We start from the raw sequence: 26,670 nt of genomic DNA on the forward strand, positions 1-26,670 counted from the left end.
ACTGAGTACAATTTATGTATCAGAACTTTTTTTTTTTATTCTTCTTCTTTCCAACCTCATTAATCATCATCACAACCCCTCAGATGTATGTATATGTTAAGTACATTTTGATGATAATATGTTTGTACTTTCACTGACGTATGATTTTGAATGCAGGACAGAAAGCATATGAATACTTCTTCCATTGCCTTCAGTTGAAACCATCTTGATCTTTCATGTAGTCTACCTTGGAAAAAGGTAGTTTACTGTCAGGTTTACTGGCACATTTTACAAGTAAAGTCAATAATCATCAATAATCAGGGCATGTATGATATATGTGAATGACATATAACTCTGTTCTCATCCTTTGACTGTCAGATAAGACGGATAGGAGATGGAGTTAACCTAAAGTGAAATGTGAGGGTGTTGGAACATTATCATGATTATTTAAGCTCTTTTATGGATGTGTTGAACTGTGGAAGACCAATTTCACAAAACTGCAATATCTAACCTGCACTTATTATCATATCTTATCAAAGTTTGAACTCAAGCTTGGATGATCTTTATCTCCATCTGAACAGAATAGAGAATTATATTACACTCAGTCGTCTCTTAAGATAATAAGTAAACTGAGCAAAATGTTGATGAAATATTCTGAGCAATTTGCTTATCAACCCCTTCGGGGGCGGTTTTGTTTGTTTGCAATCGGATGTATTTAAAATAATTCTTCATGAGAAGAGAACATGCCATTTCCTTTGAGCGTAGCTGCACTGCCCGGCCCCGCAGCCCTTGGAGTCTTTACGATAATCAAAAAGAACATCTCTGTAGTTGTTTTTACTGCCTCCCTGCTGATAGCTGCCCTCACACTGGGAGACACCAGGCCCTCCCTGCAGCTTGCATGGCGTCAGAGGATAGGAGGGTGCCTCTCAATCCGCTCCCTGCTCGCTGGTTCTGTGAGGCCTGACAGAACCACTGTTAGCCTCTTTTTTATCCTCAGAAGTAAAGTCTGTCATGTCTCGGGCCCCTCAAGCAAGGTGTACTTCATTATCTCTCATTAACTTCATCCTGTAAGAGCTGACTACACAAAAAGTACCATCAGTAGGATCCTCCCTGAGAAGTCGATGCAGTAACACATCTGCATCACCGTACCTGTGTATATGTAAATGATAAAGACAGAAGTTTTGGAGTTAAGAGAGCGGCGGCGGCCTCTGACCTTAGCAAATTTGTGTAATTATGTCAAAGCAGGAGCCGTAAGGGCAACCTGTTCTACATTCTTCACAGTACACGCTGCCCATTAAAGCATTCATTAAACACAGCTTAGCTCAGCGAGTGACCAGGAAATCTGATGGAATTAGTCTCAAGCTGTGTTTCCACCGCCGCAGACACACCTGACGAACCAAGACGGCTGTTTTCAGTTTCACTGCTCAGCTTGTCGTCTGGTTTGAGGGCGACCAGGGACCGCTTCAGACCAAAATAGGTTGCGGGTTTATGTGACTAATGGACAGGCAAAAGAGCAGCCATGTTTCCACCTCTGACCTAACTGGAGACAAACATAGTTTGTGTTTCATACAGATTCACGTCACAGGTCCTCTGAAAAATAAATAATCATATTCAGCATTTTCCAATACAGAAGAAATGTGATTTGCCGGCTCAATCGGTGCAGAGCAAGAAACTGACAAGAGACAATTTTTCAACAGAAATTCAATATAATTCTTTATGTGAATCATCTGATTGTGCCACACAATGCAGCACATAAACAAAAATAAGCAGGCACACAATCATTTGTGCTTCAGGAAGTCATCTCTATATTTTTAGTACTCTGAATAATGTACAATCACAGCATTTTAAAAGCTAAAGTGTCGTGTAAAACAGACTTTATGAAATAGTATTTTTTGTTGGCATTGATAAGAGAAAGATCCTGAAGCCCTTAATCCCAGAATAAGGAATATAAAGCATTTTATAAAACATATCTTCAAAAAAATATTAATTTTTACTGGTCACAGCAGGTTTTCTTCAAATATACTGTTGGATTGTGCAGGTTGATTGATTGATTGAGTTTTACAAACAAATATTCATGCATTTTAACACAATTCTTTTTTTTTCCACAAGTGATGAAGCAACTCTTATACAGAATGTCGTCTTTGATATAAAACCAGTTATTGACATTGTTTTATAAGCAGTTTGAAGTGCAGCTCTACAGATGATTGTGTTGTGTTGTCAGTCTCTATACGCGTCATTCTTTCATGATTTGGCACCTTAAACATACTCTGACCGCTTCCTGAAGGAAACATCAGTACTCATCACCTGGTACCGCCGCTGCAGCACAGGCTGCGGCTCCACCTGTGAACATAAGCAAGAGGTGACCAGGAGGAGCCCGGCCACTATGAGCAGAAATCCTCCTGCCCAGCCGCAGAACAAAGCATCTCCAAACTCCCATCGTGGCACCACTTCAGGTACTGTTTCATCAAAGAAATGTATCACGGCTAAATGGGCCATATAGGACACAGGGATCAGACACAGCACTCCGGAGACCATTCCCAGCACCCCTCCCAGGATGGTTAAAGTCCTCTTGGTTCGATAGGTTCCCTGCTCCTTACAGCTGTTGATCAAGTAAAGTCCAGGTATAGCCACCAGGATTCCCAGCAAACCCACGACGAGGGAGGCGCACATGAGGATGCGGGCCAGCTTGAGGTCACTGGAAAGGCCCAGCAGGCTATCGTATGTTCTGCACTCCATACCCCCGACATCCTGCACCACGCAAGTCTCCCACAGGCCCAGCTCGTAACTCTCTATGGGCAGCAGCGCAGTGGACATGGTCAGCCACTGTGGTAAGATAGTGGTGGCTAAAGCGCACAGCCACGCTCCAACATAGACCAGCATCCCCAGCAGCTCCAAAGCGCAGGCGCATGTGTCCATCTCTCTCTCTCTCTTTCTCTCTCTCACTCTGGCCTCCACGCTTGACAGATCCGCAAGAGTTCTTCTCCGGCTGCACTTCAGATGGAGAGGCCCGTGGTGTCCAGTTGGGACAGAAGCTGCTCACAACACCTGATAATTAGAGTTGACCGCTCAGGCTCAGGACTCGCAGCTCTTTCACAAACAGTTCCCACTCAGAGGAGCACACATCTTCTGCTGCGGGGAGGAGAGGGGGCCCCGTTCGGCCCTCCCCTTTGTGGTCCTCCTGCTCCCGCTGCTGTGCCAATGGGCAGCAGGGGCAGAGGCAGAGATGGCCAAGCTTCCACAAGATCATTGTCAAATACGTTATGCAACAGCAGGCCACAGGGGGCACACTTCAATGTAGACGGCAGTTTAATTTTAAAAATAATTAACTCCCTGATGTCCATTTATTGCATCCTGTTAGTCCTCAAGGAGACAATTTCAGTGTACAAATATGCACACAATTAACATGGGCTAGGGATAACAGGCTGAGCAGACAGAGATAAGCTTCTCTTCAGCAGAAATCTTCACTTTTTTTAATCTGTGTGATTAAGATTAAAATTTTTACATTTACTACTTCCCTCTGAAGTGTCCATCCTGTAAACTTCAATAAAATGTACATAAATTCATAAAGACATTATTATCAGTGTATTATGTATCTCCCAAAGGACACTTACAGAAATGTGTAACCAGTGCCTTCAAGATCATTCATTTATTATCCATGTAATATCATTATGTAAGGAAAATAAAATGTGCTCCATTGATAGAGGAGATTTATTGATGATCGCAGCAGTAGATATGACCAGTTAATGACATTACATTCATCAGTTTGGGATAGTTGCTCTCACACTCCGGCTTTTTGTTGCATGTGACTAAAAGTGAAACAACAGTGCAGCTTATTGTGTCCCCTCATATGAACACAACATAGCCTGTGGGAAATGAACGTAGGAGGATATAGATCAAAGCTGTGATGTGAAAAAATGTTTCCCAGCCACATACACACACACACACACACACACACACACACATAGTTGTACACTCCACAAGCAAATACGAAAACAAAAACGCACAGATAAAATCCCCAGCCTGCTAAACTCCTCCTCCTGTGGAGAACAAAATGCTCAGCTGACTGCACTGACTGTCAGACTGCAGCAGGAGTGCACTTCACTTGTCTGATGCACCGCTGACAGGAATCACTTTTCATTACAACACCTCTTCTCAGTTGAGCCTGTATTTCCTCTTACAGTCTCTTATGAGGAACATTTCCTCAAGGAAACAGGTATAAAGGAAGTATTTGTGATAATGACAACCAGTTTGTCAACACAAATCCTCCCTCACTGGAAATTCCACTTGATTTTCACGTCACACTCAATTTCAGTCACTGCACTGTCAACTGGAAAAAACTATGAGGAAATGTTTTATTAGTGTTGTTGCAGTTCCTTTTAGTCACAGATAGGGGTCGACAAATGTCCTGTATTACCTAAAATGTCAACAAAACTGTCAGTCAAACACACACATACACACACACACACACACACACACACACACACACACACACACACACACACAGTATATAGTGTATATAGTCTATATATCAATATTTATCTATTTTATTATCTGATAATTCTCTTATATCTGGTGTTCTATATTCTGCTCTTATTGTATACTTTTCTATCACTATTTAGTGGTCATGGGGAAATCACAGAGAGCACAGTGGCTGTGACCCCTGAACTCTGTAAAACTGTTCGCCTAAAAGTTGTGATGAGAGAAACATCAATTTTGATTCTGTTGCACTCACTGTAATACATTGCTTCTGCAGCTGGTAACTGTGGGCCCTTGTCTATAGCAAGTGTTTGGTTGTGAGGGGCCAATAATTGGTCCAAATTGTTCCCAAAATGTCCTCAGCGTCCCTAAATGGTGCTAAGTAGAGAGCTTTAGGATAAGGCTCTAAGGGACTTGGAGCCACAGAAGTGCTTAACTGACCAAATGTAGAGACTGACAGGTCAGGTTCTGTTTATGTGATTTTAAAAAGAATAAAAAGACATAAAACAGCATCACCTTAGATCCATAATGTAGGTACATAGCCTGTATAAGTGGTTCTCAAACTTTTTCACATCAAGGATCCCTAAACTGACACAAAATAGACCACGGTCCCCCATCAGATAAAATTTTTGCTCTTAGATGTTTTATTACAGAAAGTGCCCAAAGTAGTCATACATTCTGTCATTGTGTTATTTATGGATGGAATTATAGTGAAAATAAATTATTCCCCTTTTTGCTGGGGACCCCTTGGAACCCCCTCAAGGACCCCTGGGGGTCCCCGGACCCCACTTTGAGAACCACTGGCCTACATGATGAAGGGGCTATGGAAAGTGATGTGTAAAGTGGAGACAGCAGGTGGCGCTGCTGCATCACTGAGACAACTTGCAGTCAACAACAAACCACGACACTGTTGCTGCTTTCTTGATGTTGTCCGTAGAATTAAATTAAATTAAACGTCTTCAAACTACTGACCTATTTCAGTAACGTCCCCTTTTCAGTTAATAATGATAATAATTAATTTTATGAAGGTACCGGCCCGTTATATCATGCAGGTTAGATAGAGATAAAGTTTTATACCGCTGCCTCTTTATAACTCCTCGCTGCTGCTCACTGAGCTAACGTTAAGGTGAATAAACGTTAAATAAATGTGAGTATCGATGTTTTTTGCAGAGATAATGAACTTTAATGAAAGTGTTGAGCTCTGAAGTTTCCCTATTGGACAGAGGAGCTCGCTCAGTCGTACGTCCGACCGTTTATGCAAATTTGCTCTTCCCGAATATGGACACGGAGGAATGAAATATGGTGGAGGAGGCGAACATGGAGGATCGAGGACCGTGAGAGCGCGGCGGCGGCGGCGGCGGCGGTGTTTTTTTTGGAGGGGGAGTTGTGTGAAGAAACGTGGATGTACCTCCAGCGGGACTTTTTTCCAACGGACAACTTCGGTGGAAAGTTTTGTATTTACGTCTCCATTCTTTTGCGCCGACAAGTGCGTCGAGGTAGAGTTTGTTGTAATGCAGTGAAGACCGACTTTTCGGGGGGATAAAAAAGCAGGGCAGGGGGGCTTCAGCCCTCTCACCATCCCGACGCTATGCCGTGGGTCAGCGGCGGTAAGCGGAGAGAGAGCTCGGAGCTGCCGCTGCCCGCGGGCTGGGAGGAAGCCCGGGATTACGATGGCAGAGTGTTTTTTATCGACCACAACACCCGGCAAACTTCGTGGATTGACCCCAGAGATAGGTATGCTAAAGGCCTGGGAGTGTTGGGATTACACACAGTCACACAAAGTCAGATTAATTCAACAAGTCCTAACAAACAGCCTTAATTTACAGGAGGAGATGCCAGGGCGGCCGGAGGGAGGGAGGGAGGGAGGGAGGGGGGCGATGGCAGAGGGAAGGCAGTTTTGTTTTGTTTTTTTTAAGGGGGGGGGGGTTGGGGTCAGGACAGTAAATTTCCCTCCATTCCCTTTAATGTGATACATTGTAGCTAGGACCGATGAATCAGCTGAGATTTGGCAGCAGTCGGCCACCCCACCTCTTGAAGAAGTTCCCATGCAAACACGGGATGTAACGCCCATGGTCACCTACCGTGCAGCTGCTTCTCTTCTCAAAGTAATGTTTTACCAGTTTGTCTCTTTAGTCTGACTGGCTTTGACTGGGTTAGACAGCAGCTCAGCCTTTCCGCTTTGTTATGTTTCAGAGGAGTTGGGTATCACCAAACAGCAAGCCCGCTCATGCTACTGTACATGTAGGCTATGAATCCTGCCAGTCTGGTCACCTGAGTTTTTTTACTAATCTGCCTCTTCCTCATGGAGGAGCAAACTTGATGTCTGTCTCAAATCTCAATCATTCAGACTCATCAGTAAACTCAGTAGATTTATGACTTCCAGTGACCTGAAACATTCCTGGTTCACACACCTAACACAGAGAGCTATTGTTATCCAGCCCCCCCCCCCCCTTTCCTTTTTCATACCAAAAAAAAAAAAAACACCTCCTTCAGACCAGTATGTCAAGAACAGCTCTGAAGTGTGCTCCATAATGCTGTATTTCAGTCTAAAATCACTCTTACAGTTGTGTGTCTCGCTGGATTTGAGAATGGAGCACAGCACGGCGAGAGCTTTAAACTTCAACTCCCAGAAATCTTTGTGAAAGTATGTGAGGAATGCTAGTTGGGCCACTGGGAAAGCTGCAAGGATGTGCTTTTGTGGGGACTGGGATTTCACCAGCCCAGAAACAGGCTCGATCAGGCATTCAAAGCAGACTTTGTGAGATTACTGGGAATTATAGCAAGTATTTTACTCTGCTGTACTATGAGGAGAAAAGCAAGAAAGTCACAGTGCCTCATGGAGTCGGATTTAAATGTCCGTCTCTCGCTGTGTAACTTGGATTATCCTCCTGTCCTTTTCAACAGTGTTTAACAGCAAACGCCACATTTTAAACCAGATTTCTTGCAGCTGATTTCAGCAGTGGGAATGTAGTAGCTGCATGTAATCTAGATAAGAAAAACCTGATTTCCTTGAAGGCCCCCTCCTCCCTGCAAGTTGATTAACCATTGTTATGTGAAGCTGATAGCAGTTTCAAAAGATCTTCTAGTCATCAGCGTTTGAGGGGGGTGGACACTGTTTTTTTTTTTTTTTTTTTTTTTTTTTTTTTTACGTTTGCATGACTAAAGAATGTTTTCTGCATTCGTTCTGGTGCTGCTTAGTGATTTATAGGTTATCTCGGCCAGAAGAATCTCTTCTGTCACCACCTGATACTGGCTTTCCAATAAATCATGCCACTGTGCAACACTAAAGCTGACTTTCTGCTAACATGCAACGGATACAAAAAGGTGTCAGCTATTCAGTCGGTGTTGCCGCTCTTTACAGCTGCGGATAAACGCTCTGTTTTCATGCCACTTAAGCATGATGTGGATGGCAGGAGCAGAGAGATGATAAGAGTTTCCTACTTTTTCCTTGTTTTGCGGTCTTCTTTTACGTGTGACAGCCTCTCTGTACAACGAAAATCAAAGACTGATAGTTTAAGGATGGTTGTCTGGTATCAACCACATGTTATCGTAGGCCATCATCATCATGAGTTACAGGCTTTAACCAAGTGTGACGCGCTGCTACATGAGGCCGAGTCCCAGCCAGAGACTTAAAGACTTCGAAACAAAGTGATTGTGATCGGATTCCTGACGTGTCGCATGGAATCAGAAGAATGAACCAAATGCAGTCAGGTGCAGCCATCTGTCAGTGTAATGTTTTCATTATGATGGGAGCTTAGTCAGCTTGATACTAGCATCAAATTAATTGGAAAATGGAGTTTAATCAGGGATAAGCAGGGCTGAAACGATTAGTCCATTCACCAATAAGTCGATCGACCAAAAGTGAAAACCGCAGAAATTCCAAACATTCTCTGGTTCCAGCTTCCCAATTATGACAATTTTCTGCTTTTGTCTGTCTTATGTGGTCTTAAATTGAATAACTTTGGGTTTTTGACTGTTAGTCAAACAAAACAAGCTAGTTTGATGATCAAACAGTCACTTCAGAGTTCATACTCAGTCAGATTTCCCAGGAAAGTTTTCAGTGGTTCTTGGTAGATTATTCAGTTTGTGTTGGAGACTGACATGACAAGTGTGAAATTCAGGGAGGGCTGAAAACATGCCTTATTTGGCAGGAATGAAACCTTCATGTTTTTGGCAAAATATGATCTGTGTTTGAAGCGAAACGCTGGCCTCAGGAGATCTCCTGAACTTCTGACGCCCGAGAAACAAAAGCTCAGTATCACAGCTTGTGTGAACACTTTGTAGGGCATCGCTCAGCGCAGGTACTACCGTCCTGTGATCTAACAGCTCGCAGCTAGGGTCGTCCGACGTGCGGGGAGCCTCGAGTCTGCCGGGCTGCAGAGAGGCGTGTCGGCGGCGGAGTATCGCCTAATCACTAAAACACAAGAGCCATTGAGCTGAAACATAATTGTCAATGATGATCATGATGTGTTGCAACGGAGCTGCGAATCAGCCAGAGTTCAAGTTTGTTCCTGCTGGCACAGGGGACGTCTGCAGGCAGCAGAGAGGCTGGATGGAGCTGTTTTTTGGTTAGATGACAGCATGTAGTGAAAAATTGGAGTGATGTGTGAACGCAGTGCGCAGATACCTGGGCAGTCGGCACATATCTTACTGTAATGCAGAAGAGCAGATTCTTGTGTCTATGATATGACCTGTAAACGTCGCGCTTTGCAAAACCCTTTACATCCCGTGCACTCGTTACCTTCACCCCTGATGATGATTACATCTTAAAAGGACGGTGGATACCTCGAGCGGCTCAGGGGCGGCCCTGCCAGCTCCTGCAGATAAGCCGAGCACTTCTGTGGGGCTTTTTTGTTACTGTGGAATGAGCGTTATGTTAGGCATGCCTACACTAATGCCCAGGGGCTCTGCTTGCTTGCGGCCCCAGACAAAGCAGCAGAACAGAGGCAGTTCCCACGTGTCTGCCTCCTCCTCTCCATCCAGGGCCCTGTAGGCCTCCTTTATTAGCTCTGTTATGCAACAGCCATGGCCGGCCTGCCGCTCAGCAAAGGGAGGCCTTTATGCTTGGTCACAAAGCACACCAAATTCAATTATTCTGGAAAGGGTGAGCTGTGTTTCCAGCACCGAAAGGTTATTCACATGCGCTGAACCCCGCTGTTATTTTGCTTCCCCCAGTGTTTTCATTATGATGGCTCTTTTTTGTCTTTTGGTGGGGGGAGGTTGCGAACACGCCATCGCTTGATCCGGTGTCATTTTGCCTATGTGTTTTCTGTGTTCTTTTTCATGAGCACACAATGTGTTTGTCTTCAGTATTCTCACTCCTTGTCCTGGGAGTTCAAACCTCTTTTCTCCAGAAGTTAAGTGTTACAGGCAGCCTCCCTTTTTACAATAAGACCACCGGGCCTTATTGTCCACGTTTCCCAACTGATTCCATTCATATCTGGGTGATTTACAACACTTACTAATTGCCTGGATATGACTTTGCATTAATTCTCAAACTGTGTGTGTTGGAATTCCTTCTTCAATAGCTACAGTCAGCAGTCAGACCTGTAGGTTGCTTGTGTTTTTTTTTTTTTGTTTTGTTTTTTTTTGTGTATATTGTGAAGAATGCTACCTAAACAGGACATGCCAAACTCAGTGGACTAGCTTAGAGCTGTGGGACACCATTGTTTTTTTTGCCTTCCACATATTTGCACAATACTTATTCAAAAAAGAAAAATGTAGTCGACAAGTAACACTGGCTCTGCCTGTTTGGTGTGTATGTTTCTCTACTTTGCAGCTTGTCAAAACTTCAAAAACTCTCAGAGTACATGTTAGAGGTGAAGTGTAACTATAAATTCTTAACAAATTCTCCTATGAAGTCAGACATATCATATTGTAGATGACAAGATCGACACCACTCGCTAAATTTGTGTGCTACATATGACAGGAAATGAAGCCATGGCCAGCGTTGCTCTGTCCAAAGCTATTTCCTCCTGTTTCCAGTGTTTATGCTAAGCTAAGCTAACCAGCTACTGCCTGTAGCTTCATATTTGACGCACAGACATAAGAGTGGTATTGACTTTCTTGTTTAACTATGGGCAAGACAGCAAAATATTGTGTTACTACATTTTGAATAAGTATTGTAGTCAAATCTGCTTTTAGACAGGCAAGTATTAGACTTTAATTCTTTGAATCCTAATACAACCCATAATGAAATCTGCAAGAAAGCTTCTTTTAGAGAGACAAGATGCTCACTGCCATTCAGATTGGATGCATTCACATTAAAACGATCATGGTCAGGATGTTACACTGTTCCTTTGACCATATGTGTTGTAATTCAGTGCTTAAAGTGGTCTTCTAAATAGCTGCCTTTGCATTTGAGTAGGTTTTATTGAGTAGCTCTTCTCTATTTGAGTAATTCTGTGGTTAAGAAACTGCACTTCTTAAGCAGGTCAGTCCTTCCAGGCCTGAAAGCTGTTGTGACAGTTTTACTTTTGTCACAGTTGACCCAGCTCTGTTCCGCTCCCAATGAGACAAGCCCTTCCCATGTGTCCAGACGCCGTCTAAATGTGCACAGAGACAGAGATGACGGTCTACTTATAGGAGACCTATTTCCATAAGATTCAACACATAATGGGAGAAGCGGGTGTCCGTCTGTCTGTCAGCTGCTTTAGGCCTTGCTCTGAAATGCTGCACCAGGCTCTCAGAGAGGCTGGACATAAGTGGCATTCCTCCCAAAGTTGTTTTCACATTTCTTTTTTAACACAGAATGGAATTTTTAGACCAACAACACTTGTGGCCTTTTACTCAGTGACTGTGTCTGTCACCCCCCAACCCCCCCAACCCCTCTCACCCCTCCGGAGAAGAGCTAACAGTGGATAAAAGCAGGTGGTATTTGTGGTGAATATATTCGAGTTAAAAAGGGAACCTGTAGAATTTAATGTTATCGCCTCGTGTCCATGTACGACACTGTGTCGGTGTCATCACATTCGTTGTTTTTCTAGTCACATGCGCGGTGCTCGTCATCCAGAGGTCGAGCCTTGATTCTTATTTGTAGACTTCAGCAGCTGGCTCGCAGGGACGATAGAAGATGTGGACTCTCAGTGTTTGGTGTGTCATTGTCATTTCTTTTTGGTCTCTAACAGTCCGCTGCTGTGGCCAACTCTTTGTATTATATCACACTAGTGTCGTGTTTATTTGTACAGTGAACCTTTGCACAATTAAACATCCGTGTCAAGAATTCATCCTATGTGCACTCCTACTCTGGGAAGCCTGCATGAGGCTGTGGTGACAACTTGTCTAAATTAACACAGTTGGTGGAATAATCAACGACATGCCTTTTAATTTAATATGAACTGACTGAACCGTATGAAAGACAGCAGCGGCAGGAGCGCCTTTGATTGTTTGTTAGCAGCTTGAAAACATGTGGCTGTCAAGTCTTTGAGTGGTTAGTGTGCTCATTGTGGTCACGCTGGAGGATAGCAACCCAAATGCAAAGTATTAAAACCCGGCTCCTTGGCTTCCGTAATTAAATGCAACTAGGAATTTTTTTTTTTTCCCAACAATGTCTATTGATTTTAACAACAACTTAACACATACATATACATATATACTTATACACACATACCAGTATATGTATATATCTATACACATACACACAAGAATACAAGACACATGAATAAAATCCCCAGTACAACAACCGACGTTTTAACCACAACATCCTCCACACATACACACAATCCACCCCCCACCCACCTCCAAAAAAGAAAAAAAATCGGTTGAGGATCATATTGGGGTGATACGCTTCAGTTTAAGAACATCTTATATTAATGTACAAATGTTGAAAATAAAAACCCTGAATGGATTTGGAAAGGATTAGCCTACTTATATATCCCCATCATATGGGCTAAGTCTGTCCTCTCTAGATAACATATGAAGGGACCTAAACGTTGTGAAAGAGTGACTGATTACCGCTAATAGCAGATGTAATTTTAAAGGGCAGAGTCGTAGATAATTCAGAAATCCATTTATTTATTCTCTGCCTACCAACCTTCTCCCATGATAGAACAATAACTCTTTTGGCCAATAACAAAACTATGTCTAAAAAAAGTTGTTGTCTACTTCTAATGTTATGATTAGCTCGATATAATCCTAGTATGAAAAGCTTTGGGTCTAGAGGTATTTGTATGGATAATATGTCCTGGATTCACTCTCTTACCACTTCCTAAAACAATTTTATTTGATTACACTGCTAAAGACAGTGGCAATTGATACATATATCAGTTATAGCACTATTGTATTTATTGAGCTTTTCTGGAGTTACAGGAATATTATTTTTAGTGTAATGCAGAGTCAGCTGTTTGGCACTTCTTAATTTGCACATTGTTGTAGCTGAGGAACAAAGGCTGAGGAGCTGCTGGGGATGACCAGACTAGACGAGGTCCGGTGGCCCAGACTCCAGTTTCACATGCCTTTCCCATGCAACAGCCCGTCGCCGGGCAAAAGGGGGGCTGCTGCAGATAGAAATATCCTCTGGGACAACCCAGGATGGCACAGATTATTCTAGATTTAGCAAACGTCTTTGACAACTAAATATATTTTGCTGGGAAGTTACAAGGCGCGAGCGGGCCCTGCAGCATTTCATTCCTCCACAGCTGAACATGCTTGTCATTCTGTCAGTCTCTCTTTTTCTATTTCAGATATCTGTCTCATTTTCTGTTTCCTCTTAGATTGAAAGAGGATCCTGGAGAATGTGTTGTATTTTAGAACAAAACTTTAGCCCATTAATAACCATTTAACTGCTGGGAGAGCAGTTTAACTAACCATGCCAGTATTTTTTCATGTTTAAGCCCATTAATGTATTACGAATGTATATATACTTTACATTACCACTGACCATTTCCAAATCAGGCTGATGTGTTTTAGACCTTTTATGCTCTTATGTTTTTATTCATGTCAAAACTTTCATTGTTTTCCATTAATTTATCTACAAAATGAAAATATCTTGAGATACAGTTAGAGCTGAGGCTGCAACTAACAGTTAATCGTTTGATCTACAAAATGTTAGAAAACAGTATAAAATGTCAATCACAAGTTAACAGTGCAGAGGTGATATCTTTGAATGTCTTGTTCTGTTTGAACAGTAGTCCTAAAACCAAAGCTATTCAGTTTACTATGATATAAACAGAAATAAACAGCCTATGTTCACATTGGAGAAGCTTGAACCAGCGAATGCTTTGAGTTTCTGCTGACTTAGATGATTAATTTATTATCAAAATCATTGCCAATAATCAATTGCTTCAGCTCTAGAACTTCATCAAGGTAAACCTGATGTTTGCTGTTTAATTTTGCCAAAGATACTCATCATCACAATGTGATAGAAATACACACAGGTTTGAAAAAGTGAGGCTGCATTTTGGCACAGTGTTGCTTTGAGCTAAATGCTAACGTTAGTGTGGAAACATGCTCACAGTGACAATGCTAACATGCTGATGTTTAGCAAGTGCCATGTTCACCATTTAGCATGTTAGAATACTAATGTTTGCAAATTAAACACAAAGTACAGCTGAGGCTGATGGGAATGTCTTTCATTTTGCAGGTCTTTGGTCATAAACCAAAGTATTTCGGCAAATTGAAAATTTTAGAAGATGAAATGTTATGGGATCACCAAAGTTTTTATAATTCATCTTAAGGCAAACATGTCTTTGCCAAATTTTATGGCAATCAATCCAATAGTTGTTGAGACATCTCTCTACTAAACAAAGGAATCGCTGTGTGTATGTATGTCCTTCGTGTATCTCTTGAACCATTCATCCAATGGACTCCACACTTGGCGGGTGACTGGAGCCTGTCAGAGAGACCAGAGATGAGGCGTGACACGAGTCAGAGAAGAGTGCTCTAAAGAGAGAAAAGTAGACGGTGAAAACAGAGCTTTCAATCAAGAATGGACACTCTTACCCCATGTCTAGACAGAAAGTGTAGTGTTAGCAGGATCAGCAGTGTTGTTGAGTATAGGTCACCCGTGTTCTGGAAGTGCTCAGAGCCTAATACACAATGACTGTAGTTACGAGCATAAAATGGAGCAGAATTTTAGTTTCTTTCATATTGTTGGTGTATATACTCATTGACACCTAACATCAACTGTATTCATTTTTGTATGCGTTGAAGGAGTGGCCAAAGGCCAAGCAATCGGCCTGTTCTGAACAGGCAGATTTTGAATGGACACTGCACTAGTTTCACACAAAACCATAAATATGAACCTTATGGTGGTGCTAGAGGAAAGGTCAGGGGATCCCAAAAGTTGTTAGGCTAAATCCACTGGGGACAATGAATGTCTGTATAAAACTTCATGGCGATCCACCCAACAGTTGTTGAGATATTTCAGTCTGGACCAAAGTGGTGGAATTTCCGACTCTTTAACAGTCGCTGCCAGCACCTGCTTCTGACTTACAGTAATCCCACATTAGCTCCATAATAACCTGACAGTAATTTAGTTATTACAGAAATCAGTGTTTAGCCTGACATACCACAGCAGGGTCAGTCCTGCTTTAAACCCTGGTGGCTGTTGACCAGTTGACAGCGTCAGCAAACACTGGTTTATTCAGGGTCACTGTGTAAGTCTGACAGGAGCATGACACAATTATTTTTCTCTCGGAGCTCGTCTGACTCTACTAGACAAAGCTGAACAATAGAAAGACCCTTGAATTTGATTTGTGTCATGCTTTGTTTTAAATTAGTGATTCCCATAAAAATGCTGATGTACCAAATGCAGCCAGATTCAAGTTTTACTATATTTTGGCTTGTGGTTCCTCTGTTGCTCTGTGCTGCTGTGTGACTCTGCTGTGCTGTGCAGCGGTTACAGAGTCTCCCAAGACCAAGACATGACTTGGAAAAACAGAGGCTGCTGTCACAAGACTGCGTAACAAACCAAACATTCAGATATTCTCTGATTCTGATCTGTGAGAGGACATGTTTTTCCCGTTGTCTCTCTCTCTCTCTGGAGAGGTTGGAGGGCAGTTCAGGACTGAACTCCCCTCTGACACCACATAGCTTCCTCTCTGTTTTTCACAACCGTTGTGATCTGACCCACAATATATCAGAACTACTGTAAATGCCCTCGTCACTCATTCTTTTCCTGTCAGCAAAAGGTTTGGCAGTCCTGTCTGAGTGTTTTTTAAGTATGTTCAATTGCAGTTAGTGTCTGGACATTTGTTTACCTTTAACAAACACTTAAAGCAGGATCAGGTGGGGAGTGTGCTTGTGTTTGCCTTGTCCTGTCTTGTGTTTGGCTGTACACACTTGGCTCACGTTTAACCGACTGTCACCATGCTGCTGACTAGATCTGTGCAGTTATTTAAGAAATATGGCTGCATGTCTAGACAGGTATATCTTTGGGAATATGTGGGACTTTGCTGTGGCAGTCACTCACCTGTGTGTTTCTACTTAGTAGGGATGTGAAGGAGAAAATGAATGTTGCGATCGTGAAGAGCTGTCAATTAATTGATTAGTCCAGCGGTCTCCAATCTGGGGTTGCGACCCACAAAGGCGGTCACAAGATGAATCTGAGGGGTCGGGAGATGATCAACAAGTTAGGGAAGAAGAACAAAAACCTTGTCCTGGTCCGTACAATTATGTTTGTTTTTTAAGACATGTATCATTTAGCTTTTTTCTTGTGAACTACTGAATAGTTTCACATCTTCAGGCCTGGAAATGCTTCAAATTAAACAATCTGAGGAGGTAGAAATCACTCTCACAGCTCATACAAATATGTAACCTTTGAGGGGTCATGAGTGAAGGTTAGGAACCGCTGGATTAGTCGATTGACAGAAACAAAATTGACTTTTTCTGGTTCATCTTCTCCAGTGTGAGGATTTCTGCTCTCCTTTGTTTTAAATCAAGTGAATATCTTTTGTGTTTTTGACAAAGTTATTCAGTCTTTGGTAAAAATTTTATGTATTTTATGACATTTAAAAACCAAACAATTAATCCATAAATTGAGAAAATAATCAGTGAAAATAATTGTTGGTTCCAGTCCCACAGCAGTGTAATCTGTATCTCAGCTACACTTTCAAAATATTACATGGCAAATTCATACTCATCACATAAAATCAAACTTTTATGGAGCCAAGGCCTATAATGGAAAAATGAAATGTTCTGAAGTATTTGAGGTGTTACTCTGTGACATATTTCTGTAAGAGTTACCTCATCTCTAATTTATGAATCACAACATCTGAGAGTTTCCTTATTATAAAATGAAAGGAAGAGACGATGTACAACACTTATCGTCCGGCAAAGCTGCGCATCAGCTGTGTTCACTGCAGGGTCTCCCCAAAAATGTGTGAAATGTGAGGGGAGTTCATTGAATTTAAGGCATTGTTGAAGGATTTTGACAAGTGCGTGTGATTCACAACTGCTAGGATTCCTTTTACTACACCCAAATAGAAATACATGTCCCAATAAGAAGATATATTAACTATAAATCATGAGTATATATCATTTTGAAGGTCCTGCTAAGTGCAGCTAATATCTTTTTAGATATTGTTGGCGTGCTGCTCTAATAAAGCTTCTTTGATGGTTTGTAAAAAGGAGGACTACCTCTGTGTTTCCCTCTAATTTACAACCTTTGGCCTGTAAACAGTTTCTTTGCAAACTAAGGTCTTAGTGAAGCGAGCTTGTCCTGAGTGCCTGTGTGTGTGTGCTGCGTCTGTCTCCTGAGGAATGCGGTGCAGAATGCCTCAGCTACTCTCTCCGGGCCGTCCCCTCATTGTATGCATACCTCGCCAGGATCAGGCCTCATGCCCTGTCTGCATTGTGAGCATACTGTGGTGGAAGGGGGTCACTGTCGCTGGACTCCCCCTTTTGTCTGCACTGATTGATGGTAATCAGACGGTTACTGTGTGTGCTGCTGTCATCAGACCCACTGGTTCACAGCTCACTGATATGTATAGATTAGAGGAGTCGGTTATGCACCGGCCTGATGTCATTAGCTTTACCCTGTTATACCCTGTCACTGTTATAGCCTGCTGCTGTGTGGTTAACACACACACACACACACACGATTTAATAAATCATTACACTTTCTTCATGCGCTCAACACATTTCTTTTGTATTTTTATCCAATGAAATGAATAGCAAACAGTCAAGGAAAAAAGAGTCAAGTTTCACAGTATATAAGGAGAACATTTTGTCAAGTTGTATCCACCTCTACTTGTATATTTATCTGATCATATAAACCTGATGTTTTACTGACATATGAGACTTAACATTCATTTACAAACTTGTAGTCAGTGGTTGTAATGCTTTAACGGCTATATTAGGTCAGTGTCTCCATGCACTGTGAGGAATAAGTCCCTTTTTTAGGTCTCATTCATGTTTTAGCAGAGGAAATGCATTAATTCACAGCATATTATATTTGTCATTTTCTTTAAATACCTTCAGACCTATCAACACTTTGGTCTCCTCCTTCAGTTCAGTGGTCCGAGGAACACCTTTGTATCCTTGTAAAATACTCTAGCTTGTAAATCTGTCAGTCACCAGCATAGAGCGGTTTGAAGCCAGAAGGAGCTTTGCCTCAGTTGATGACTCATCAGTGTCTCTCCTCTTAATTATGTTTAATTATTGTGTTTTTATCCAGATCCATTCATTCTTTTCCTCCATGTTCTTTCTGTACATACAGTACAGTAGCTGAAATTTTGGGATTAGATGCTCAATTAATGAAAACATTTTTACTTATCTTGCAGAAATCAATGTTTCAAAGATCTGTCTTTTAATAAGCTGTCATTGGGATATGAAATAATCTATATGAATTATTTACTTTATTCACGTTAGGGAAACCTCAGAATCACATCTCCCCATTTTATTATATGAAATCAGTGAGTAAGTGAGAAAAGGGTTTTCGGGATTGATCAGCATAGATGATTTGATTCCATCATATAGAGGCTTTAACACATATATTACGTGTATGTATGAGCTGCGAAACAAAACCTGTGTACTTGGATTATGTGTTGTGATTAAATACTCCTGATGGGTCAGATTTTTGTCTCTGGATGATTGTTAAGCAGCGACAGTCTTCCTCTTTGTAATAATTAGCGTTTTAAAACCCACATTGGAGTTTTAAAGTATGGACAAGAGGATAAAACTGGTAAAAGGTGCAGTTTTGCCGTGGAGGGTCAGGGTACAGGGGGAGACAATATTCTTTAGAGTGAATGTTTGCTTTTTTTCGCCCTCCCCCCTTTTTGTAAACATGATAATGATGCAGAGCATAATGTGGGAGGCCGAAAACTAGATTACTGTAAGGGTATCTAAAATTACACTCAATTGAAAATGGGCACTCTGAAGATGAAAAAGAAAGTCTTGAATCCCCGTAGGAGTAAGTGTCGGGTACCCGGTTTCCTGTAGACGCATGTTGTTACTTCTTCAGCTGTAATTGAATTGATTTCATATTTATTTCAGGATCACCAAACCGCTGACGTTTGCCGATTGTGTTGGAGATGAGCTGCCTCTTGGGTGGGAGGAAGTTTATGACCAGCAAGTGGGAGTTTACTACATCGACCACATCAACAGTGAGTACACCTCATCCTCCTTTTCCTCTCTAAACTGTAAAAATCGGTATGAATACAAACAAAAGTATGAGTGTTTGTGTCTGAACCAAAACTACTGGACAAAAAAATCTCACTTCTTTACTGGATTATTTTCTTATTAGTCACTTCTCTTGTGTCTGCTGTTTTCAGAGACCACCCAGATCGAGAACCCGCGGACACAATGGCGGCAGGAGCAGGAACGCATGCTGAAGGAGTACCTCGTGGTGGCCCAGGAGGCCCTCAAAGCCAAGAAAGAGATGTACCTGATCAAGCAGCAGCGTCTGGAGCTGGCTCAGCAGGAAATGTTGCTCTTCCACGAGCTCTCTGAGGACAACCGCTCCATCACCAGCAGTAAGACACGCTAACGACCTCCAGTTCACTTCCCTGACAGAATATGTCTCCGTGTTTCGGAGAGGTGTGAAAACCGGAAGCCTCTGTGAAAGAGTAAAACCTGACCTTAGCTGACCTTATTATGTGGTTTGAACATGCTATATTGTTGATGTCCCTTCAGGAGCTGGTTTGGGGTTGCAGATCTATAGAAAATCTTTCAAATCCTGGTTCCTGGTTCACCCCGCCCTCCCCTTTTTAATTTAACCACCTCCACCCAGTTTACCCTTCGACTCCAGCCAGCTGTCACACACACACAAAGCGTCCACAGGGGGAGAAGGGCTGGGAGACGACACCGGATCCCCTCCTTCATCTCTTTCTGTTACAAGTTCACCTCAAAATCATTACTGTCAACTAACCGCCCCCTCTCCCCCCCTCCCCTCCTCTGTGTGCTCTCTTTTTCTGTGTTCACAGCGCTCTCCGGCTCGTCCTCCAACGCGAAATACGACCCTGACCAAATCAAAGTGGAAATAGCTTGTAGACGAGAGCGGGTAAGTCATTATCGGAGGAGAACAATGGGCTGTAGCGAGGGGGCCCTTTTGGGCAGAAAAAAGGGGGCCAGGGTGTGGCCCCTACAGGATACCGTGGCTCTGCCCCGGGGGCCTCGAGAGGATGAGGATGAGATCATCATCAAAGGGTCAGGCAGAGGCTAGGTCACTGACTCACATGGCCAAGTTAGACATTTCTCTGTGCTCAGTCATGTGGGTGAGGTGTTTCCTGGATCAGAGACATTTCAAACTAAAGTGTTACACTGAAAGGACGATTGAGACTGAATCATAATGTTACCATAGAAATCACAGTTAATATAAGGACATATTCATCCTGTTAACTCACTGTTGACTGGATTAAGTTGAGGAAAATGTACATATTCAGGACAAGGAGGGTTGTATATTACAATTGTCTCTTTTAATCTTATGATGACCAGTTGTTGTTAAGTGTGTTGAAGTGATTTATGGACAGTGTTTCCAAAAATGAATTGCTGGTCTTTTTTTTCCCCCACAAAATGTCAGTATAATCTTTTAATATAGGGCTGGGCAATATGGCTGAAATCACTATCACAACATGAAAACAACATTTTCTTATAGAGATATAAACCACTTAAAATGTAATTTTCAAATGTTCTGCAAAACTAATCACACCGTGGGCGGCTGTGACTCAGGAGGCAGAGCGGGTCATCCACCAATCGGAAGATCAGTGGTTTGATTGGCGGCTCCTCCGGTCAGCATGTCAAAGTGTCCTCGGGGGAAGATACCGAACCCCAAATTCTCCTGAAGGCTGCGCCATCGGTGTGTGAATGTGTGTGAATGAGCGTTAGAAACTCCTGATGAGCAGACACCTTGGCTACTCTGCCCTTAGCGTTTGAATGTGTGTGTTAAAGGGTGAATGTTGGCGTGTAGTGTAAAGCGCTTTGAGTGGTCGGATGACTAGAAAGGCGTTTTATAAATGCAGCCCATTTACTATTTACCAAAGATAATCCAATTGATGTTCAGCACATTGAGCTGTGTTCCACTGTTGTGCATTACGTCAGACAAAAATTCTTTATACATGTGAAACAAAGAGCTTTGTAAATCATTTTATTGCGTTTTTTTTTTATATAAGTGCATCTTAACAAGACTCAACATTATCGCAGCATCAACCACACAGTAAAGATCCTACAAAAGACACATTCATACACTATCCCTCAATAACTATTACAGACAAATCCAACTGTGACATGTATTACATAGAACCATCAGGAACCCTCCAATCCAATCCTCCCTTCCTCTCTGGATTAAGTTACTTACTGTACATCCCCGGCAGGTCATTTATCACAGGCTGATCTGTAATTAGTTGTCCAAAAGCAACACATGTAACTTCCAGCTGTCAGTTTACATTCACTGGGATTCATTTTGTTCACTACATGAGATGTTGTGTGTTGTTTAGGCAATAACTTATATTGTATTCCGGGAGGCCGGAATACATTCCTCACAAACATCTGTAACATAAACATAATGAAGATCCTCGTCCCATCGCTTCATAAGTCCCTCGATGTTCTGTTCATCACAGCTCTGCAAGATATTTGTCATATCCCATCTTAACTTAATATTTCATTAAGTTCTGCTTGAAGATGTGCAAAAAAATCTTCTTGTGGTAGCTCAACTGTACTTATGTAACATTATTATCTCATTATTATCATTATTAAGTCTCCTTTCAGTCATCCTGCTCAGAGAGTAAAATACAGCACTTTTAACGCCAGAGTCAAACATTAACACGATATGATCATGTCATCACTGAAAGGCAACGCAAGGAAGAGTGATTAAGACTGAATAATTGCCCAGCCCTATTTTAAATTAATTTAAAAGTCCTTAAGGTCGCAATTAGTCATTCTGCATGAGTAACAGATCTTTTTTTCAGGGGAGAAAAGCCTCAGTGAGAACTCCACTGTGGGTGGACATGCGCGTGTACACACGTGTGTGCGCGTGCGTCCCTGTATAAACACAGCCGAGCATTCCTGTATGTGAATAGTGATGACTAAGCAGTTTTGGTGGGTGGTGGTGGTGAGAGAAGCCCATTGTACGCCATGCTAACCTGGTGCTCGGCCTTGTGTCCGCAGCTCTCCAGACTGAAGCAGGAGCTGGCCCAGGTGAAGCAGGAGCTGCAGTATAAGGAAATGGGAGTGGAGACCCTGCAGGAGTGAGTGTTCCTCTGCCTCTGTGTCCCAGGCCCACCCTTCCTCCCATGGCCACCCTTCTCCTTCCTACAACACTCAGCCCCCACTGTTTCCCACCCTAAGGCCTTTTCCCTGTTTTATTCTCTCTCTCACCCTCAGTGTTCGTCCTTTATCTTCAACTCAAACTGTCTTTCTCTGTTTCTTCTTCTCTTTCTCTCCACATGTCTCTTTGTGTTCATACAACCTGTTCCATGCTTAGTTCAGCTTTGACATTTAAAATATCTCTTTTAAAAATGATTTGATGTTCGGAGCAAAAAGATTTTTCGACTCATGTGAGCTGTGAGGATTTTCATAGAATAATGAGGAGATACTCTTCTTCTGCTTGTATTTTAGAGGCAGTCTCCCATCTTTCCTTTAGTTTGTGTTGGTTTTCAAACACACACAGCGTCTTTTTGTGCCGGGAACATTTCAGAGCGCTTCCAAACTTCAATGTTAGAAATAGAAGCTCCACCTCTCGGAGGAAAAAGAGAGCGTTTGAGAAAAGGCAAATGGAGGGAGTTTTTGATGGAAAAGGGGACTCCACCTCAGGAAGAGGATGCACCAGTGGAGTGCAGGGAGCCAAGGCTCAGCCTGGAGAGGAAGTTGCTCCGTGGAGAGGGGAGGAGGGGGGAGGTGTGGGCTCGAGAGCAGTTTCAAAAACACAGAGATATCTGGCAGCAAATTCCTCTGCACTTCCTGAGTCCTGGCAAAGAGTCCCTTATCTCTTAGATAATATACAACTCGAGTGATTCCCAGAATAGCCAGGAGAATACACAGCTTGCAGAAAACATGGAAGCATCCTCTTCTTGAGTTTTCATGTGCATATGTATGTATGTGTGTATGTGTGTGTGTGTGTGTGTGTGTGTGTTTGTGTGTACGTGCTGGTGTTTGTGCCTTTGTTTGCCTGTGTGTGTGTGTGTGTGTGTGTGTGTGTGTGTCCTATTGTTTTTCCCGGGTTGGTTTTTGCCCAGTAGGGTTGAGGCCAGGAGGGACCCTACGGCTGTTGTTTTTTCAATCTCAGCTGTTGTCAGCAATATAGCTAATTGTTCTCCAGCCTTGTCGCATCAGATAAAGCAAACAAACAGTTTCTGACGTACAACACCCCCCACCCCCACCCCACCCCGTTCTTAATCGTCACAACTCACTAAAAAGAATTTCAGGAGTTTATCTCTTTCGGACAGTTTGGCGTACGAGTATCTTTTCTGCTCATCTGTATTCCACCTTATCTTGACAAATTTCTCAAATTTTCAGACATGCTTTCACTGAGCATCGAGCACTAACCAACATCCAAGGAGCTGATGGACTTAAAATGTATTACTTGTTAAGAAAATATTAGCTATGCATTCTTTAGAGCACACAGGGTGGGGGGTTCAATACAGGCAGGCACCGAGGGGTGGGTATTGCCTTTTTCTTTTTTTTTTCTTTTTTTTTTTGCTAAGCATATAAACTCTCAGGCCCTGCCAATGGGGTGGGGGGAACAAAGCAGGGCTTGTTTTGGGAGGAAGAGGCAGGGTCGGTGGATGAACAGTACCTGCTGTTGAAGGAGAGTGAAGGAAGCGGGCTGTGGTGAGAGCGGGGGCCACGTGCCAGCGGGCCCAGTGATGGAGGAGGAGGAGGAGGCGCCGCACCACACTCCTCCAGCTCCCGACCCAACGAACCCCCCGACCCAACGAACCCCTTCACACTCAAGAACCGATTTACCTTCAGAGAGGGAGAGCAGATCGGCGGTGTCTGTTTGATTTTTTTTTTTTTTTTTTTGAATTTCATAATCAATAGACACCTGAATCACACCTTGAATTTCTTTTAAAGAGCCAGCACTCCATACTGAGGGTCTCAAGTCGGATTTCACCCCTCAAAGCTGAAACAATATCTCAGCATGTTGAAACAAGCACAGATGAGCATTTACTCCATCCTGTCACATGCAGCATCAGTATTTCATAACTGACCACAGTCTAAAAAAAAAAAACAGTGGCTCACTGATATTGCCTCCCACATAAAAATACTTGAGATATTCGTCTGATTTTTGTGTGTGTGTGTGTGTGTGTGTGTGTGTGTGTGTGTGTGTGACTTATTTTCCACTGACCTGTTATCCCACATAAAGCACCACTCTGTTACCAGTACATGAATGAGAGATGTCATTCTTAATTTGAGACTAGTTCGCAGTGTAAAATGGGCGGGCTGGATTCTTGTGCAAACTATAATCGGGTGATTGTTTACATAGTGTAATGATGCTCAGTGGGCACATTTTAGCTTTCATTTGTTTTTTTTTTCCCTCCCAGAATTAAGAATAATAATAACGCAGCAGCATCTTGTCTCTGCTGTCCCTCTCTGATCCGTATTTTCCTCCACACAAAAGAAAACCACTTTTTTAAAATATTTACAACTGAGGAGTTTCATCAAAACACAATTCAACACCTTTCCAAGCTCCCCGAGTACTCCTCCTGACACTTTATTATAACAGAAACTAAGACGGATTTTTCCAGAGTTGGTGGTCTACAAATATTTACAATGCCACCGCCCTTACCTGCCTGTCAGCCTGTTGTCTTATCCTAATTAGCTGGAAAAATCCAAAACCTCTTTCTCATGGGAGGTGGTTTCAAAGAAGTCACGTCTCATTTAAAATCAGAGAATATCACATTTACTGTGAGAGGAAAAATCTGCAAATTTTACCCTTTTACATCCTATTTCCTCATGGTACAAGGACAAAAATATGTGGGACTAATAGTGCCACTTATAGGCAGGAATTTGACATCTTGTGAAGAGCTGTAGCCAAATTATTTCTTTGTGTATGAGTAATGTATTTCCTTTTTATTGTCGTCCCTATGGCGATCTATAATTTCATTCATTTGCATTTGAAATGTTGTATCCTTTTGAAGACAAATGGAGGGATCCAGAGTTCTTTCTCCTGTATGCTAGGATACCTTTTGCATATCATTTGAGAAATTCAATGAAGAGAATTATATAAAAAGTGCTAATATGTGTATTTTGTCTCACAGGATTGACAGGAAGATGTCCTGCAGTCAGACAAACTACAAGCTGGACGAGGCTCAAGCCATCTTCAATGAGCTGCGTAGCATCAAGAAGGCCATCAGCACAGGCGAGAAGGAGAGGCAGGACCTCATCCAGGTGTCTGATTTTTTTTTTTTTTTTTTTTTAAAAAGATGTCCTCTACTTTCTACAATCAGCACTCCTGATATAGTTGTTGTTGGAGTATTCTATGGTGACCTCTAGTGTCTGTTAACCTCCACTGTCCTGCTGCTGCTTCTTCATTGTCTTAAAAGTGCATTTCCAGACATCTGAATCACCGACCACGTCTCTGATTTTGCCAGCAAAGCAAAAAAAAAAAAAAAAGTAAAGGAGTAATAAATAATGAATAATTGAGTGGTAACAAGACAGTGATTCATTCTTATTGTCAGGCCACATTTACAGAGGCATTTCCTGGCAATGTCACCATCTATTTATGAGCACATACTGGAGGCAGATGACACACTTTTAAATGTTGAATTGATTAAAAACAAGGAACAGGAAACTGATGCTGGAAATGTAGTTTGCATTTTTGGTCACATTTTTGGTTTTTGTCACAACAAATCTCACACAACGATAATGTGATTGTTGTTATTATTCTTTCTGTCTGATACATTTTCTTTCGCGTATGCTCCGTCGCGCAGAGTCTGGCGAAGCTGACGGTGAACTTCCAGAGCAGCTTGTCTATCAGCGACTCGGCCAACGAGGTGGCGAACAGCACTGGAACCGCGGGTGACTCATGCAGTCTGCAGCAGTACTGTGACACTGGCTGTCAGACTGACATCATGGGAGAGGTAGGAGACGCCGCTGCTCCTCCCTGTCTCACCCCTAAAAGAATGATCAACAGCTTGAATCATGACTAGATCAGCTGACGAACACTCCACAACTCCCTGTACTCCCCTCTATTGACTGCAATGACTTGCTATATAATCTGATCATATCTATCTCTGTTATCCGTTGTCTTTGTCGTGTGAATGTTTAAAGCCACCTTTTTAATGTTTTTATTTTGTATTTTCCGAAGTATGGTTCCCAGGATTCCTCGCACTTGGTGGACAAAGTGAAACTCAACTGGCAATATGAGGAAGCCAAGAAAAAGTAAGTATGTTTGTTGTTTATCTGTCGTAGTACTATGACACACCGGCATGCAGCACTGACTCACTGAGCTCGTCGGCCCCCTCTCGTTCCTCGGGGCCTTGTCCAGTGGGAGGATGTGTTATGAATAGTATTTGCGCCTGGTGGCCGTGGCTGCTGAGCGATGTCTGGCCAGTGGAATGAGCTGGGTGGTCACATTCTTCCCTGGCCACACTGCTGCTGACTGTGTGCTGCCTTTGTGTGCGCAGCCAGAGAGAGCACTGCCCAACGCCTGCCCCGGTGCACACCCTGCTTCTCCGCAAGGTGGTTTAATGTACACACTGTGTGCAGTTTGCTTAAATATATCCCAGCTCACCCTATGGCGCAGGCTAAATTATACGTTGGCAAAATCAACACTGAAACGAAGCCTGAAGTTCCTTTTTAGTTTGATAAATTCAGCGCAGGTATGTCATAAAGTTGAGT

General features: G+C 42.5%; 2 protein-coding genes across 2 annotated transcripts in view; one reads left to right on the forward strand and one right to left on the reverse strand.

Annotated features, from left to right (window-relative positions):
- Positions 1–1,674: 1,674 nt before the first annotated feature.
- On the reverse strand, positions 1,675–3,467 carry LOC122989286 (putative claudin-24). Its single transcript, XM_044362063.1, has one exon. It carries the CDS (start codon positions 2,893–2,895, stop codon positions 2,236–2,238), a length of 660 nt encoding a protein of 219 aa, XP_044217998.1. The 5' UTR covers positions 2,896–3,467; the 3' UTR covers positions 1,675–2,235.
- A 1,906-nt stretch (positions 3,468–5,373) lies between these two features.
- Positions 5,374–26,670, forward strand: part of wwc3 (WWC family member 3) — a 30,782-nt gene continuing 9,485 nt past the window's right edge. The window contains exons 1-8 of the mRNA XM_044360702.1: positions 5,374–6,189; positions 18,889–18,998; positions 19,167–19,367; positions 19,818–19,894; positions 21,997–22,076; positions 25,089–25,218; positions 25,761–25,910; positions 26,138–26,211. Coding sequence (XP_044216637.1) covers positions 6,044–6,189; positions 18,889–18,998; positions 19,167–19,367; positions 19,818–19,894; positions 21,997–22,076; positions 25,089–25,218; positions 25,761–25,910; positions 26,138–26,211 — 968 coding nt within the window. The 5' untranslated portion in view covers positions 5,374–6,043. The remainder of the gene's footprint in view (positions 6,190–18,888; positions 18,999–19,166; positions 19,368–19,817; positions 19,895–21,996; positions 22,077–25,088; positions 25,219–25,760; positions 25,911–26,137; positions 26,212–26,670) is intronic.

Source organism: Thunnus albacares, chromosome 9, assembly GCF_914725855.1.
Source record: "Thunnus albacares chromosome 9, fThuAlb1.1, whole genome shotgun sequence".
NCBI classification, from domain to species: domain Eukaryota; kingdom Metazoa; phylum Chordata; class Actinopteri; order Scombriformes; family Scombridae; genus Thunnus; species Thunnus albacares.

What these genes read in the sequence shown, in the direction of transcription:
- LOC122989286 (XM_044362063.1), bottom strand. Translation starts at nt 2,895, where the DNA reads ATGGACACATGCGCCTGCGCTTTGGAGCTGCTGGGGATGCTGGTCTAT.